The sequence below is a fragment of the Balaenoptera borealis genome (genome assembly GCF_965194805.1).
Source record: "Balaenoptera borealis genome assembly, chromosome: 11".
Lineage (NCBI taxonomy): Eukaryota > Metazoa > Chordata > Mammalia > Artiodactyla > Balaenopteridae > Balaenoptera > Balaenoptera borealis.
The window spans coordinates 86,382,284-86,400,952 of NC_138868.1; the positions used below are offsets into that span (position 1 = coordinate 86,382,284).

The 18,669-nt window shown below is 36.9% G+C and overlaps 1 protein-coding gene and 2 long non-coding RNA genes across 9 annotated transcripts in view; 2 read left to right on the top strand and 1 right to left on the bottom strand.

Annotated features, from left to right (window-relative positions):
• The window catches only part of LOC309606203, a 910,895-nt gene that overhangs the window by 881,504 nt on the left and 10,722 nt on the right, over positions 1 to 18,669 (bottom strand). The gene's annotated exons all lie outside the window — the stretch shown is intronic.
• LOC309606206 overlaps positions 1 to 18,669 on the top strand; it is a 404,244-nt gene that overhangs the window by 153,410 nt on the left and 232,165 nt on the right. The window lies entirely within an intron of this gene.
• ELMOD1 (ELMO domain containing 1) overlaps positions 1 to 18,669 on the top strand; it is a 129,949-nt gene that overhangs the window by 63,207 nt on the left and 48,073 nt on the right. For 6 of the 7 annotated variants that reach the window (XM_082342986.1, XM_082342987.1, XM_082342985.1 and 3 more), the window contains 4 exons: positions 636 to 781; positions 919 to 947; positions 1,793 to 1,890; positions 4,986 to 5,115. In XM_082342986.1, the coding sequence (XP_082199112.1) occupies positions 637 to 781; positions 919 to 947; positions 1,793 to 1,890; positions 4,986 to 5,115 (402 nt within the window). In that variant the 5' untranslated portion in view covers position 636. Of the gene's footprint in view, positions 1 to 597; positions 782 to 918; positions 948 to 1,792; positions 1,891 to 4,985; positions 5,116 to 18,669 lie in introns of all 7 variants that reach the window. The other variant, XM_082342988.1, reaches the window with a different exon arrangement.

Consider the following 18,669-nt stretch of genomic DNA (forward strand, 5'->3'; position numbering starts at 1 on the left):
GCGAACTGTTGTGGAGACATTCTGGCACATCCAAGAAGTACTGGGATTGGTCAGCAGAGAAGATAGGTGGCCACAAAACAAAGTCCTCAAAGAGGACAACAGTACTGAAAGGAAAGCAGAGGGAAGGGGGAAAAAAATGGGAGCAGGGGAAGAAATAACACAGAAGCCAAAAATAAGACACTAAGGAGAAGCTGGAAGTGAATTGGGGCTGGCTGAGAGGCTGTTCGTGGGGGCAGAAGATGGGAGATGCCACAGCATGCCCTTTCCCTGTGTCTATGGGGGACAGCTTCTAAAACACAAGGGTTCTGTTTTCGAGGTACTGATTTGCTTTGAAAAAGAAAGGATCCCTGTGCTTCACTCTCAATTTGTTGGTGTGTCAAATTTACTAGAATAGGGCATTCTGGAGCTTGCAGTCATAGTAAGTGTGTGCTTACAGACCTTGGGCTTCCCTCCCAATGACGGGCTTTGTAGCTACCTCAAATAAAATAACATGGGGTTAGAATAATGAAATATGCTTGTAAACCCAGAAGTCTAATGGTTGATTTTCTTCTGGGCTTGTTTGCTTGCTGGTGGTGTCTGCTTTCTATTCTCTTACAGCGTTCTATTGGAAGAGTGCTATCTTTTGTTTTTGACAGAATGCTGATCCAGGTGTGCCTGTATTTTTACTGTAAATTTTTGTGGCGTTGCCTGAAATTTGTAATGAGAAAGCTGACTGGAAGATGTGAACTGCAACGGATCTGTTACAATACCAAGCCTGGAGCTTCTAGAACTATGAAAATCGGTAAGCACGAAACAAAGCAGTAAGCAAAATGTAGGCTTTCTGGGATTGAGGATACACTGTTATTTTTCAGTATAGTAATTGTAAACCACTTGTAAAAGATAATTTTTGAATGGCTTTTTAAATCATCTCTTTTCCAGAAACATCACTGAGGGATTCAAAAAGTAAGGTAAGTAAAATTGTTCCTATATTTTTCAGCAACTTTTCAATTGAAGACTTACCTCCATCATCAAAAAGTAAAAATTTTAAGAAACAAAAATATACTTTTGGCTACGAATACTAATGCAAACTGAGAAGAATGAATTGTTTTCCCATCACAAACCACTGTGCTTTTTACATGAGAGCAGCCACTCAAGAATTTCTAGGCAGATTTATGACGCACATATTATTTCATTGATGAGTTAATCCTTTTTTATACCTCTTTCCAAATCATAAAATAAATATTCCTTGAAAATAAGATCAGTGGTAACTCTCTGGTATTTCATCAATATCCAAATCATTTAACTTTATACTCAAGATTTTCCAAGAAAATCAAAGAAGCCACTATGCTAGCATTTATAGCACATAGTTAAGCATCCACATAAGAAAGAAAAATCTGCTTCTCAAGATTCTTGAATATTTAATTTAATTTTGGCATCCTTAGGACTATATCCCCCATGTACTTCACACAGTCATAGACATAATGCCCATTAACAATGGAAGCCATGTGTGGTGAGTGAGAAAATGAAAATATAATATTTCTAGGTAAGTAGTTTAAAACAGATGAAGATGGTAAAAAAAAACTTACATATTTTTGTTTTATGTTAATTACCTTAATCAGAAAAATTGTACTACCCCCACTGTGAAAATATCAAACTTACTAGAATTCAAATACTACATCAATTTTTGCCTTTAGTTTAGTTTCTTATCTTCATATAGAAGCTTTAAACAAATATTTGAGGCCCCTATTTAAATATACCCCACTTAAGACACCAGTGTTCATGACAAAACAACTGATTAAAACATGTTTTCCAGCTACTGCAGACTTCAGTGAGTGTTCATCCTGATGCTATTGAAAAAACTATAGAAGACATTATGGAACTGAAAAAAATTAACGCTGACATAAATCCACAGTAAGAATATGTTTATTATGTTGTAAATATAAAACAGAAGTCACATGCCACATATTTACTATTTCTAAATACTCTCTCTCTAACTACGGTCTCACACGCTCTTTCTCTCTCTCTCTCTTCCCTGACCCAAATAATCATCTGCATGTTGTGACTTTCAGATGAAAAATAAAGAAAAAAGATACCTTTTTCATATTTGTAAATAGCAGCAGCTTTGTACTTCTGTTGTGATTTATGCTTATGCTTCTGAGATGCAATGAATGTAAGAAATCTGGTGGATGCCTCTGATATCAGAAGGTGAAATAAAGGGAGCCCATTCATCAACAGTCGCTCCATATGATGCCTGTGTTTTACATTAACAGTAAATGTTCAAATTGTAAATGTGCCTGAGCTGATTCTGCTCCATGAAGAATATTTCTTCATTTCATGACAGGCTGATAATCTTGGAGACAGTTTCTACCTGCTTGTGAAGAAGACAGGCATGTGTGGGAGAGAGAAATGGTTTTTATATGAAGACTTTAGAACTTTGTAATTTAGTCATCTCATCTTGGAAGTAATAAAATGCATTTGGTGATGTACATGACATTTAAAATTAGCTTTATATTTTCCATTGTGTACAGGAATTTTTCTGTAAAATTTTAGGCTAAGGATATTGGGTAGAATAAATTCTGTTTGCAGATATATTCAGATAAAGTTTAGGTAAGTAACAAACTGTCTTTTAGATGTGCATACTTAAGAACTTCAGATGTTATCACTAAAGAAAGCTTTTAATTGCCAAAGATGAGAAGCTGTAGTCAAAGGGAATTTCAGAGTGCACTTTGCATATGTCTGTATCTTGAAGGGATTCTAGTACTAGGTGATTGAGGCTCATCACAAAACTCCATTTCCATGTAGTCTCCATAGTATTCTTCTGTAGAAACTTCAGCTAATTAGCTGCCTTTTCTTTATTCAGCCATTAAATGTGATTTAATTATACAGTAAATGTCTTTTTGAAATCTTCTGACATATTTTATTTCTCTGGGAAGCTGGTAGGAATGAAATTCATTTTAAATTAAGTTGAACCAAAAATATATGATTACAATTAGGCATGAGAGATATATTAGACCTATAATCATATTTAGAGATTGGGTTAGATTTAATAGCAAATCTTTTCTGTCTCTTTTATGAAAGTTATATATTTCATTCAAAAGTGTTTCCTTACCATCTATTCTTTTGATTTCCTTTAGGGAGAAAAAAACACTTATAGGTAGTAGATTATGTTTTTTAAAGCTCAATATGGATTTTAGTGTGGTTTTTTTCCAGGTTGACATTGACAAAATGTGATTTTTTTTTTAATTGAATAATTTTCTGGAAAAAAATCAAGAGATAGAGAGGGCTGGGGGAAATACCTTGTAATTTATCAAGCCATTACCACTATTAACCTTACTTTGTTTTATACATATTTTTCAGGTGCCACTTACAGTGGTGGTAAGAATTACTACAGTCAAATTGAATTGGGTCTTTTGTTTTCTTCTTTTTTATTTCTCCCACTCCCTTCTTTCCCTCAAAATTAACTCTCTTCTCAGTCCTGTGTTGATTTTTTGGGTGATGAGTACCACTGTGCTTTTTTCCTAAATATCTGATTTAGTTTTTTTTAATTGAACATTCAATTTTATTTAAGTTTAGTATTCTGGGTTATCTGACACTGCCTTCTATGTTTGGAGTAAGCATACAATCCTAAAACTTAAATTTTTCTATTGTCCCCAACTTTAGACTTAACCTCTATACATCTCATCCCCCCCAAAAAAGATGATTATGACACTGTCATTGTGATTATGGTGATCCCCCAACTCCAACAAAAAATGCTTAAATTTAGTGAGTGAATTAGAAGTTGGAGTATATTGAACAGTAACTCTTAGGCTGAATCATATGAAATTGCTATTGTTGAATCACAAAAGTGAATAACTATAAAGAAATTAGCAGGAAAAAATAAACATGAAATACTACCTTTAGATTTAAAAATGCCATCAAATGAGTACAGGAAGATAATTTATGTAACAGTAGTTTATAGGAAAAAAGGATCTTGGTGATTATTTAGCCACCTGTTTAATAAACTTGTAATGTTATGTGATTGCTTAAAGAGACCCTATTTTACTTTCTGCGTTGTAGGAGAAAAAAACAGCATTCAGATCACAGGAAGTAATGATCCTCTCTATGTCATGCTTGCCAGATTCTTTTTTGTTCCAGTGATACGTTTTAAGGGGACTGTTAATCATACAAACTGTGCATTCAAGAAGACTGAGCAAGATAGTAAAACATCTGAAAACCATGTCCCATGAGAAGGAATTGAAGGAAGAGTGGAGTTTTTTTTTTTTTTTTTTGGTTGTTTTTTTTTTTAACCCTGGAGATGAGACTAGAGGAAAGAATTCTTCCTGTCTTAAAATGAATAGGCATGGCAGGGAAAAGTGGAAATGAATTTGCTCTGAGAACAGCGTTTGAACCACTTGGTAATAAAGAAAGCAGATTCTGTTTCAGCATAAGAACAGGCATTCAGACAAGTAGAGCAGTCAGAATGGAATGGGAAATTTTGTAAAGTACTGAGTTCTTTCTCTTGCCATTGCCTTATCTGTCAGGGGTGCTCTGCAAGCAGAGGTATTTTTATTGTTGTTGTTTTTATTTGTTTCAAAATTTTTCTTACCCCTAAGCCCCTGAGGGCTATTTATCTCTCTCTCACTGACACCTCCCCCCACACACCCTTTTGAAGTGTTTCTGATATATCTACCTAAGGGAGCTAAATGATCCCTAAGAAACCATGATCACCTATATTTTCTACATCTTTCAAGTCACTTACATAAACAGCTCCCTTGTTTTTAAGCCATATTATTGCAATTTGGCTTAAGAAAAGGCTGGAATGAGAGGTAAATTTTAGCCAAGTTCCACAACTGTCCATGTGGAGCTTCAGTTAAAAATTGTGCTTCTATTAGATAGATCCTATATGAGCAATTTCCAAATATTATATAAATATGAAAAGTCCTATTGTGCATACATCAAGTGAACAAATGCCAGAGAATGTGGTTTTTTTCCCTCATGTGTGTTTCTTCTATTTTTTAACACGTTAGGTTGGGAATCTCTCTTCAAGCTTGCCTTCTGCAAATTGTTGGGTACAGAAACCTTATTGCAGATGTGGAAAAACTGCGCAGAGAACCCTATGACTCTGATAATCCCCAACATGAAGAAATGCTTTTGAAGGTTAGTCCTTGAACACATTTCAGTTCTTCGCTTAGGTCAGCTAATGTTTGCCAAGCTCCTGCTATGTGCTAGGCACTGCTCTGGACATGGCGGGGCACAAAGGTGAATACGACATGGACACTGAACTAATTGGTAAAGCCTACATTTTCTTGCTGGTTCAGATGTTGGAGGTAAATTGTTCAATAGAAAATTCATGTGAGAAGTTAAATATAAAGCCAATTTTCATTTGGAATCTGAGAAAGCATCAGAGGTGATTTCTATGGCCTCTCACATTTGGCTCAAGTTTAGATTGTTTAACTGTGTTGAAAGCCAATAGGAGAAATAGAATTTGTCAAAGAGTGACCTAGGATTTCCATTTATGACTTTTAATAGACATTAAAGAAGATGAAGTTGGTTTCTGCTTCCACAATAGCTCCCTGGGGAAATTACCCAAGATCTTAATGCTGATTATTTATTCATGTAACTTGAGTATTAGAAGAGTAAGTAAGGGTTTACATATGGTGTATTAAAGCTGTTTGAAGAATAATATGCAGTTATAAATACTCCTTCTTGGCTATCAAACAAAACCTTAAAAATCTGATCTGATCTGATAGTGTATTATGACACATCAATAAAACTTTAAAAAATTAAGACAAAAAATATTAAGACAAACCTTTAGAACTACTCATTTGAAATGTTTTATAAATTCATTTCTGAAAATAGATGCTTCTTAGGATGGAATGCTTCTTTGTCCTTTCCTAGAATTCAAAAAGGCAGTAATGAAATTGGAGTAATACATTTGTTTAGCTGCCTTAATTTTATTTTATTGAAAGATGTAAATAGAAGCTGCCATTTAAAAAATGTATCCTGTTGTGTTTTTGTGTGGAGTGTGTATTTTTGTGTATGTAGGTAGTTAAGCAGATGATTCATTTGTCTCTACTAATTAGTGCTAGACCTGATGTCAATCATTAAAATTAAAGAGGCCTCATTCTTACCAATGGTTTCTTCTTCCCTTTCTCCTCTGCTTAATTTTAGCCAACCTACTGGCTGAGCTTCATCTCTTTGATTGCTTTTTTCTTTATGTTCTGATAGAGATAGTCAAGTTTAATAAAACGAACTCAAGGTGGGAAATAAGAGGTGATGAAAGAGAAAAGAGGTGTTATAATTAACAGACTGGCCACAGCTCCTGAACAATTCATTAAAATGGCTGAAATGCGCTCTGAATCAATGACATTTGGGTACCCGCTATATGTCATCTTAGTTGATCTGTTGTATGTGTGCTGGTACGTAGGTTTTCAACAAATATGATTGAATGCATGAATTATTGAAGTCATTAGATACAGGTCAAGAACTTTTATGATATGACTTTTACCTGTGGTCACAATTTGAGTATGTAGGTATTATTTTTTATAGTCACAGCTATAAGAGGTAGGCAAGGTGACAGTTATCTTTATTTTTTTCATCATTAACTTTATTTAAAAAACATTTTTTATTGAGGTACAGTTGGTGTACAATATTATATGTTTCAGGTTATACAACATAGTGATTCATAATTTTTAAAGGTTATACTCCATTTATACTTATAAAATATTGGATATATTTCCTGTGCTATACAAATTATCCTTGTAGCTTATTTTATACATAGTTGTTTGTACCTCTTAATCCCCTACCCCTGTCTTGACCCTCCATGCTTCCCTCTCCCAATTGCTAACCACTAGTTTGTTCTCTATATCTGTGAGTCTATTTCTTTTTTGTTTTATTTACAAGTTTGTTTTATTTTTTTAGGTTCCATATATAAGTGATATCATGCAGTATTTGTCTTTATCTGTCTGACTTATTTCACTTAGCATAATACCTCCAAGTCCATCCATGTTGCTGCAAATGGTAAAATTTTATTCTTTTTAGGGCTGAATATATATACCACCATTGTATATATACACCACATATTCTTTTTTATAAAAATAAATTTATTCATTTATTTATTTTTGGCTGCATTGGGTCTTCGTTGCTGCGTGCGGGCTTTCTCTAGTTGCAGCGAGCAGGGGCTACTCTTCATTGTGGTGCATGGGTGTCTCATTGCGGTGGCTTCTCTTGTTGTGGGGCATGGGTTCTAGGTGCATGGGCTTCAGTAGTTGTGGCACACGGGGTCAGTAGTTGTGGCTCATGGGCTCTAGAGCACAGGCTCAGTAGCTGTGGCACATGGGCTTAGGTGCTCCGCAGCATGTGGGATCTTCCCCGACCAAGGCTCGAACCCTTGTCCCCTGCATTGGCAGGCAGATTCTTAACTACTGCACCACCAGGGATGTCCCTATAACCACATATTCTTTATCCATTTATCTGCTGATGGACACTTAGGTTGCTTCCATATCCTGGCAACTGTAAATAATGCTGCTATGAACATTGGGGTGCATGTATCCTTTCAAAATAGTGTTTTCAAGTTTTTCAAATATATACCCAGGAGTGGAATTGCTGGGTCATATAGTAGCTTTATTTTTAGTTTTCTGAAGCTGCCATACTATTCTCCACAGTGACTGCACCAATTTATATTACCACCAACAGTGTACAAAGGCTCCCTTTTCTCCACATCCTCATCAACATTTGTTATTTGTGGTCTTTCTGATGATAGCCATTTTGACAGGCATGAGGTGATATCTCACTGTGGTTTTGACTTGCATTTCTCTGATGATTAATGATGTTGAGCATCTTTTCAGTGCCTGTTGGCCAAATTTATGTCCTCTTAGGAAAAATGTCTATTCAGGTCTTCTGCCTATTTTTTAATTGGGTTTTTTTTTTATGTTTTATTTTTATTGAAGTATAGTTGATTTACAATGTTGTGTTAGTTTCTGGTGTACAGCAAAGTGATTCAGTTTCATATATATATGTATACACACACACGTATATATATATTCTTTTCCATTGTGGTTTATTACAGGGTATTGAATATAGCAGAAAGAACTTGTTTATCCATTCCATATATGATAGTTTGCATCTGCTAATCCCAAACTCCCAATCAATCCCTCCCCTACCACAATCTGTTCTCTATGTCTGTGAATCTGTTTCTGTTTTATAAATAAGTTCATTTGTGTCATATTTTAGATTCCACATATAAGTGATATCATATGGTATTTGTCTTTCTCTGTCTGACTTACTTCACTTAGTATGATAATCTCTAGGTGCATCCATGTTGCTGCAAATAGCATTATTTCATTCTTTTTTATGGCTGAGTTGTATTCTGTCTTTATCCACTCATCTGTCAATGGACATTTAGGTTGCTTCTGTATCTTGGCTGTTGTAAATATTGCTATTGCTATTGCTATTGCTTGGCTGTTGTAAATATTGCTATGAACATTGGGGTTCATGTATCTTTTTGAATTATAATTTTGTCCAGATATATGCCCAGGAGTGGGATTACTGGATCATAGGGCAACTCTATTTTTAGTTTTTTGAGGAACCTCCACACTGTTTTCCAAGGTGGCTGCACCAGTTTACGTTCCCGGCAACAGTGTAGGAGGGTTCCCTTTCCTCCACACCCTCTCCAGCATTTGTTATTTGTAAAGGTTTTAATGATGGCCATTCTGACTGGTGTAAGGTGATACCTCATTGTAGTTTTGATTTGTATTTCTCTAGTAATTAGCGATGTTGAGCATCTTTTCATGTGCCTATTGCCCATCTGTATGTCTTCCTTGGAGAAATGTCTGTTTAGATCTTCTGCTCATTTTTTGGTTGGGATGTTTGTTGTTTTGTCATTGAGTTGTATGAGCTGTTTGTATATTTTGGAAATTGAGCCCTTGTCAGTCACATTGTTTGAAAATATTTTCTCCCAGTACATAGGTTGTCTTTTCATTTTGTTTATGGTTTCCTTTTTTGGGCAAAGCTTATAAGTTTGATTATCCCCATTTATTTATTTTTTGCTTTTACTTTTATTGCCTTGGGAGACTGCTGGTACTGGACTTATGTTTGTTGAGAGTTTTTTTTATTACTGATTCAATTTCATTACTGGCAATTGATCTGTTCACATTTTCTATTTCTTCCTCATTCAGTCCTGGGAGATCGTACATTTCTAAGAATTTGTCCATTTCTTCTAGGTTGTTCATTTTATTGGCATACAGTTATTCATAGTAGTCTCTTATGATTCTTTATATTTCTGTGGTGTCAGTTTTAATTACTCCTACTTCATTTCTGATTTTATTGATTTGGGCTCCTTCTCTTTTTTTCTTGGTGAATCTGGCTAAAGGTTTATCTATTTGTTTATCTTTTCAAAATCCAGCTCTTAGTTTAATTGATCTTTTCTATTGTTTCTTTAGACTCTATTTCATTTATTTCTGCTCTGATCATTATAATTTTTTTCCCTCCTACTAACTTTGGATTTTATTTGTTCTTTCTCTAGTTCTTTTGGTATAAGGTTGTTTATTTGAGATTTTTCTTGTTTCCTGAGGTAAACTTGTATTGCTATAAACTTTCCTCTTAGAACTGCTTTTGCTGCATCATGTAGATTTTGGTTCATTGGGTTTTCATTTTCATTTGTCTCCAGGTACTTTTTAATTTCCTCCTCTATTTCTTCAGTGATCCATTGGTTGTTCAGTAGCATATTGTTTAGTCTCCCTGTGTTTGTGTTTGTTGCAGTTTTTTTCTTGTAGTTGATTTCTAGTCTCATAGCATTGTGGTTGGAAAAGATGCTTGATATGATTTCAATTTTCTGAAATTTACTGGGGCTTGTTGTGTGCTCAGCATGTGATCTATCCTAGAGAATGTTCCATGTGCGCTCAAAAGGAATGTGTATTCTGCTACTTTTGGATGGAATGCATTGTGTGTGTGTGTGTGTGTGTGTGTGTGTATATACACATACATACACATATGTGGATGTATATATACATACATATGTATATATATATACATATGCATATATATAAAGTCCATGTGTCTAATGTGTCTTTTAAGGCCAGTGTTTCCTTATTGATTTTCTGTCTGGGATCTGTCCATTGATGTAAATGGGGTGTTAAAGTTCCCTACTATTATTGTGTTACTGTCAATTTCTCCCTTTACATTGTTAATATTTACTTTATGTATCTAGGTGCTCTTATGTTGGGTGCAAATATATTTACAGTTGTTATATCTTATTCTTGGATTGATCTCTTTATCATTATGTAATGTCCTTCCTTGTATCCTATACCAGTATTTTAAAGCCTATTTTGTCTGATATAAGTATTGCTACCCCAGCTTTCTTTTGATTTCCATTTGCATGGAATACCTTTTTCCACCCCTCACATTCAGTCTGTGTGTGTCTTTAGATCTGAAGTGAGTCTCTTGTAGGCAATATATATACAGGTCTTGTTTTTGTACCTATTCAGCCATTCTATATCTTTTTTTTTTAAGTATGCATATTTTGAATTATGGTAAATACTGCCGCAATTGTTACAATTTATAATGGAGTTTTAATTTTATTTTGTGACTGGTTTTGTTAATTTCTTTTTTTTTTAATTAATTAATTTATTTATTTATTTTTGGCTGTGTTGAGTCTTCGTTTCTGTGCAAGGGCTTTCTCTAATTGTGGCAAGTGGGGGCCACTCTTCATCGTGGTGCACGGGCCTCTCACTATCGCAGCCTTTCTTGTTGCGGAGCACAGGCTCCAGACGCGCAGGCTCAGTAGTTGTGGCTCACGGGATTAGTTGCTCTGCGGCATGTGGGATCTTCCCAGACCAGGGCTCGAACCCATGTCCCCTGCACTGACAGGCAGATTCCCAACCACTGCGCCACCAGGGAAGCCCAAGCCATTCTATATCTTTTGATTAGAGCACTTATTCCATTTACATTTAAAGTAATTGTTGATAAGTGTGTTCTTTTTGCCATTTTGTTAATTGTTTGAGGGTTGTTTTGTAGTTCTTTTTTGTTCCTTTCTTCTTTGATCTCTTCTTTTGTGATTTGATGACGATTTTTAGTGTTATGTTTGGATTCCTTTTTCTTTTTTGTGTGTATCTATTATAGAGTTTTGGTTTGTGGTTACCATGAGGTTTTTTTTGTTTGTTTTTTAGTTGTTGGTTTTTTTTTTTTTAATTTTATTTTGGCTGCGTTGGGTCTTCGTTGCTGTGTGCAGGCTTTCTCTAGTTGCAGTGAGGGGGAGCTACTCTTCATTGCTGTGCATGGGCTTCTCATTGTGGTTGCTTCTCCTGTTGCAGAGCACGGGCTCTAGACATGCGGGCTTCAGTAGTTGTGGCACATGGGCACAGTAGTTGTGGCTCGCAGGCTCTAGAGTGCCAGCTCAGTAGTTATGGCACATGGGCTTAGTTGCTCTGCGGCATGTGGGATCTTCCCGGACCAGGGATTGAACCCGTGTTCCCTGCACTGGCAGGTGGATTCTTAACCACTGCACCACCAAGGAAGTCCCCATGAGGTTTTTATATTTTATGTATTATATATATGCACTTGATTGTTTTAAGTTGCTTATCTCTTAATTTCAAATGCATTTTAACAACCCTGCATTTGTACTCTCCTCCCCTCATGATTACCGTTTTTGAAATCATATTTTACATCTAATTGTTTTTGTATCCCTTAACTGCTTATTGTGGATGTAGATGATTTTACTACTTTTGCCTTTTAACCTTCCCACTGTCTTTGTGTGTAGATTTCCCATCTTTACTGTACATTTGCCTTTACCAATGAGCTTTTTCCTCTTGTAATTTTCATGTTTCTAGTTGTAGCCCTTTCTTTGTCACTTACAGAAGTCCTTTTAACATTTTTTGCAAAGCTGGTTTGATGCTGCTGAACTCTTTTAGCTTTTCCTTGTCTATAAAGCTTTTGATTTCTCCATCAAATCTGAATGAGAGCCTTGCCAGATACAGTATTCTTGGTTACAGGTTCTTCCCTTTCATCACTTTAAATATATCATGCCAGTCCCTTCTGGCCTGTAGAGTTACTGCTGAAACATCAGCTGACAGACTTATGGGAGTTCCCTTGTATGTAATGTGTTGCTTTTCCCCTGCTGCTTTTAATATTTAATCCTGTATGGAACTCTCTGTGCTTCCTGAACTTGGGTGACTGTTTCCTTTCCCAGGTTAGGGAAGTTTTCATCTATTATGTCTTCAAATATATCCTCAGCCAACCCCTTTCTTTCTCTGTTCTCCTTCTGGGACCCCTATAATGCAAATATTAGTGTGCCTGATGAGGTCCCAGAGGTCCTCATTAAACTGTCGTCATTTCTTTTCATGCTTTTTTTTGTCTTTTCAACATCAGTGATTTACACACTCTGTATTCCAGCTCGCTGATCCATTCCTCTGTATCATTTACTCTGCTGTTTATTTCTTCTAGTGTATTTTTCATTTCAGCTGCTATATTCTTCACCTCTAGTTTTTCTTTATATTTCCTAACTCTCTGTTAAAAACTTCTAACTTCTTGCTGTGTGCAGCCATTCTTCTCCCAAGTTCTTTGATCATCTTTACAATCACTAGCCTGCATATCTTCTCAAGTAGATTGGCTATTTCCACTTCGCTTATTTCTTCTTCTGGAGCTATGTCTTGTTCCTTCATTAGGAACATGTTCCTTTGTCACCTCATTGTGACTTGGTTGCTGTTTTTATTTTTATGAATCTGATAGGTTAGTTACATTTCCCAACCTTGGAGTCATGGCTTTTTGTAGGAGATGTCCTATATATCCCAGCAGCAAACTTCCCTCTCTTTACCTGAGCTATATATGCTCTAGGGGTTCCCCCTTTGAGGACTGCATGGGTCTTTCTGTTGTGGTGAGCTGACTATGTGGGCAATCTGGTAGGCTTGGTTGGCCACTGATCTGGTTGGTTGCCAGACTCTGCCTTGTGTGGGGGCTGTTGGCTGCTGGTTGGTGGGACTAGGTCAGAAGGCAGCTGGCTGCAGAATCCTGGGTGGCCCTGAGGCTCGTGCTGGCACACTGCTGAGTGGAGTCAAGGTCCAAGAGTCTGGTTGCAGGGCCCAGGGGTCCTAGAGCTGGTGTCAGATTGCTGGTGGATGGGGCCAGTTCCTGATACAGTTAGGTGCAGGGTCTGGGGCATCCTGAAGCTTGTATTGGCCTGCTCATAGCTGATCCCAGTGTGGGGTCTGGCCTACTGGTAGGCAGGCCAGGTACGCAGGCTGAGGAACTGTGGTTTTCTTGTGGCTGTTGTCTGCTCCCCTGGTGGGTGAGGCTTCTCTGGAAGCTAGAACAGGTACCCTGGAGAGCAGGGCCAGGGTCCAGGTGATTTTTGGACTGGTGCCTGCCCAGTGGTTGGTGGAGCTGGATCCTTGGCTCTCTGGTGGGCATGACCATATCCAGAAGCAGCTGCTGGTTTAGGATGTCTTAAGGCAGCCTATCTGCTGGTGGGTGGGGCTGTGTCTCCATCCAGTCAGTTCCTTGGCCTGAGGTACCCCAGTGCTGGTGCCTACAGACTGTTGGGCCAAGGCAAGGCTTGTTCCTGGGTCTAATTAGCTCGAGGGAGGATTCTACAATGGTGCTTGCCAGCACCATTGTCCATGTGGTAGAATGAACTCCCCAAAATAGCAGCCATAAATGTCTATGTTCTCAGGGTGAGCTGCAGTTGTCTCCTGCCTCTCTGGGAGACTCTCCAAGATCAACATAAGTGTCTGTGTTCTCAGGGTGAGCTGCAGTTGCCTCTTCCTCTCTGGAAGACTCTCCAAGATCAGCAGGCACCTATCAAATTACTGTTTCTTCCCTGGGTCCTGCAGCATGTGAGATTTTGTGTGTGCCCTTTAAGAGTGAAGTCTCTATTTCCCCCAGCCCCTTGGGACTTCAGAAAGAAAGACCCGCTGGCCTTCAAAGTCAATGCTCTGGGGGCTCATCTTCCCAGTGCAAGACCCCCAGGCTAGGGAGTCTGATGTGGGGCTTGGGCGTCTCACTCCTTTGAGAGAACCTCTGCATTTGTAATTATTCTCCCATTTGTGGATCACCCACCTGGGGTATGGGACTTGACTATATTGCAACTCCACCCACTCCTACCATCTTTTTGTTGTTCCTTCTGTTTATCTTTAGTTGTAGAAGATCTTTTCTGGTAGGTTTTGATCCTTTTCATCAATGGTTGTTATGCTGATAGTTGTGATTTTGGTGTGCCTGTAAGAGGAAGTGAGATCAAGGTCTTTCTACTCTGCCATCTTGGCCAACCTTGGGTATGTTTACTTTAGAGGTAAGCAAATTACAAGCATTTCAGTCCAGGCTCTGAGTCACACAGCTAGTATATTATAAAGCCAGGACTCTTCACCCCTACAATAGGCACTTTGAGGGAAGGCATCTTTTCTACCCTCAAGTGGCTTGCAGTCTAATTGGGGAGGTACTCTGCATCTACAAAAATCACTAAATCTTATCCATAGAGCTTCTCCAAAATACCTCTCAAATGTTTTCTGTTCCCACTGCCTTATTCTAGCCATAATCTCCAACCTGAACTATTAAAATAGCCTTTTAATTCTGCCACTAACCATTAGCCTCCTCCCTTCCATCTTCTAAAGTACCACCGGAGGGATTATCTAGTCATGTTATTCTCTAGGTTACAAACTTCAGGTTCTCTATGTCTGATCGTAGAAAACCCATGCATCTTAGCATGCATTTTGGACCCTTTCCAGTTTATTTCTTTAAGCTATTTCTCCTCTATCCCATTATGTACAGTCTGTTTCCTCCATGCTCTGTCATTCACCATGACCCATGCCATCCTATATACCCAGGTATTTGCTCATGCGGTTCCCTGTTACCCATTATTCTCACAGTAGAATCTGGCTCTTTTTAAAAAATTGTTACTCATTGAGTTTTGAAATCTTCTCTAGCAAACTCAGGAGTGAGATCTTTATTCTCTTCTGTTAATTCAAATTCCACATCTGATAATAAAATCAATAATAATAACACATTCATTGAGTGTTTAGTATGTGCCAATTGTTAAAGTAAGTGTTTTATAGCATTATTTCATTTAATTGTCACAATAACCTTGCAGTGAGATATTGGTATTATCCTCATTTTTCACATAGTTAGAAAGGGCTCTTAATTCCTGCACTACACTATCTCTTGAGGGAAAAACCATGTCTTGTTCACATTTGTATTTCCAGAGGCTGGCCCATGGTTTGTATTTAACTTCTTGAGCTTAGGCTTCTTCATCTTTAAAATGGGTAATTATACCCTTGTTATCTACTTCATAAAATTGTTTAGAGCTAGGGTAAGCAAATTAAGGCCTGTAGGTCAAATCTGACCTGCCATCCATTTTTCTAAGTAAGGTTTTATAGGAACACATCCACGCTCATTCAGTTATATGTTGTCTTTGGCTGCTTTTGTACTCCATTGGCAAAATTAAGTAGTTGTGGCAGTGACCTTATGGCCAACAAAGCCTAAAATATTTACTATCTAGCTCTTTATAGGCAAAGTTTGCTGACCCCTGGTTTAGAGGCTTGGGTGATATATTGCCATATTGTTTAATTGCTTTCATTTATATAAACATAGGAGACCATTATCAGTGTTTCTACTTACAACCTATGAAAAAGAAACCTGGATTTTATGGTCGTTTAAACATAGGCTGGGATAAAACTGATTACATCACTTTATATTCATGTAGCACTGTCCATATGATTTATTCAAATGGACATTTCTATTAAATGTTTTCTAACCAAATTAATAGTAAAGGTAAAAATTTAGGTGGATTCAAGTACTTAATAGAAAAAAATATAATCCAGAATTAAAAGATCTCCTGATGGGTAGAGCTGCTTCTCCTAGAATGAATGGAAGGACAAATGCCCTTGCTCTTTCTGTTCTGCAGCAGACCTGAGACAGGGCAGAAGTGTTCAAATAAGCTTGAGATAAACACTGAATGAAAAGAGAAGAGAATTAACCAGAGCACAGGCCATGACGGATGATGGGCTGACTCAGCATGCAGCCTGCACATCTGTAGCTTGTCACCTGCCATGGGAATCACCCGTCCTAGCTCTCATCTCCTGCACTTGGCAGGTGGCTTGGTAATAACTCTACTCCCAGTAGTACAGCTTTAGATGGCTAGACTCCTCAGATCCCCCCACCAGAGGCCCACCACCTTAGTTCAGATTTCCAGTCAGCTTCCTAGGTACAAGAAATGACCTTACCTTTCAGAGCTACCCTCCCTCCTCCCTTTATTTTTCAAGGAAGAACTTATCTATCAGAAGAGAATCCAGTAACTCAAGAATTCTTACAGGAAATGTAATACTTGGTAGTATTTCATATAAGTGGTTTAGCATAATCGACTTTCATTTTCCATGAAAGTGACCTGTGTTAAAGCAGACAGTATTAAGAACTTATTAAGAACACTTTTTAGCCATTCATCTAGTTTGTTGTGGTATATGAAATTATTAAAATAGAATTTCTTTTTTGTAATTTATTTTTGAAGTATTTTATTATTCAAACCTTTTACTCTCCCAAAGTATTCCCTGAATGAAGGAGGTTTATAACTTAGTTGTAGACATGAAATGCTTGCTGTTGCCATTTTACTCCACTCACTTGATGAGACCAGATATTTTTAAACTGTGTAGGGCCCTGAGATTACTTCCAATCATTGTTCAGGTGAATGTGATGAGCTTTGCAATCTGTTTCCTTTTCTTTTGTTTTGTTTTCATTGTGGCAGTAACCAAATCAGTTCCCAAAGGATTTTTTAAAGGAGACATTTTTTCTCAGTTTTTAGTACTCTTCTGATGAATTAAAACTTTTTCTGTTTTGAAGAATACAGAGCACTGGCAAATTCTTATATGTACAATATAAAAAGAGATTTCTTATACCAATGTTTTGCTTTCAAGCATGATAGATTTACTTTCTTTCCTCTGAAATTTTTCTCTCATCCTTTAGATTGAATTTACCTATTGTGCTAAAACATAAAATATTGTATCATTTGAATAATAAGTAATTTTGGATTACTGCCTAAAATAACTTTGATGAATTACAACTTTTTTTTGGTTAGTATTTCCTGTCTTGGACATTGCTTTATACTATGTCAAATGTGACAGTTCACTATAAAGCAAGATGTTTGTGTATTACTGTTCTGTTTAAGCTTTAAAATCCATATAACGTAGAATTAGCAATTTAAAAGATGAATTATGTCATGCAGCTCAATATTAAAAAAACAAACAACCCAATCAAAAAAGGGGCAGAAGACCTAAATAGACATTTCTCGAAAGAAGACATACAGATGGCCAAGAGGCACATGAAAAGCTGCTCAACATCACTAATTATTAGAAAAATGCAAATCAAAACTGCAAAGAGGTATCACCGCACACCAGTTAGAATGGGCATCATCAGAAAGTCTACAAACAACAAATGCTGGAGAGGGTGCGGAGAAAAAAGAACCCTATTTCACTATTGGTGGGAACGTAAATTGATACAGCCACTATGGAGAACAGTATGGAGGTTCCTTAAAAAACTAAAAATAGAACTACCATATGACCCAGCAATCCCACTACTGGGCATATACCCTGAGAAAACCATAATTCAAAAAGAGACATGCACCCCAATGTTCATTGCAGCACTATTTACAATAGCCAGGGCATGGAAACAAGTTAAATGCCCATCAACAGACAAATGGATAAAGAACATGTGGTACATGTATACAATGGGATATTACTCAGCCATAAAAAGGAACGAAATTGGGTCATTTGTAGAGACATGGATGGACCTAGAGACTGTCATACAGAGTGAAGTAAGCCAGAAAGAGAAAAATAAATATCGTATATTAACACATATATGTGGAATCTAGAAAAATGGTACAGATGAACCATTTTGCAAGACAGAAATAGAGACACAGATGTAGACAACAAACGTATGGACACCAAGGGGGGAAAGCGGTGTGGGGAGAGGGTGGTGGTGGTGGTATGAATTGGGAGATTGGGATTGACATATATACACTAATATGTATAAAATAGATAACTAATAAGAACCTGCTGTATAAAAAAAATAAAAGAATAAAATTCAAAAAAAAGATGAATTATGTCTTAAGTAGTAATAGGAAATTTTATATATGTCCCTGTTGATAATGAAGATATAATATAAAATATTATTAATAGTCTAAAAAGTAAATTTGTTTACATGCCTGTCTTTATTTACTAGAAAGAACTTACGTTTTGAAATTACATGTTTATACAGTTGTGGGTCTCAGACTTTCTCCCTCTCTCAAGTAATGATATGTGCTGAGTCTATCTTTCTATACAAAGTTTAAAAAGTACAACCAGTTTCTTAAGCAGTGAAGAGCATATTGTTTAGAATTTCTATTTGTCCATTAAAATATAATTGATCATAATTAAAATTATTTTAGGTAACTCTTAAAGATGATAATAACTTTGGAGGTTTATTCATGAACATGACTGATTTTTCTTTTTTTTTCTACTTTTTTAGTTTGTTTATTTACTTATTTATTTATTTTTTAACATCTTTATTGGAGTATAATTGCTTTACAATGGTGTGTTAGTTTCTGCTTTATAACAAAGTGAATCAGCTATACATATACATATATCCCCATATCTCCTCCCTCTTGTGTCTCTCTCCCTCCCACCCTCCCTATCCCACCTGTCTAGGTGGTCACAAAGCACCGAGCTGATCTCCCTGTGCTATGCAGCTGCTTCCCACTAG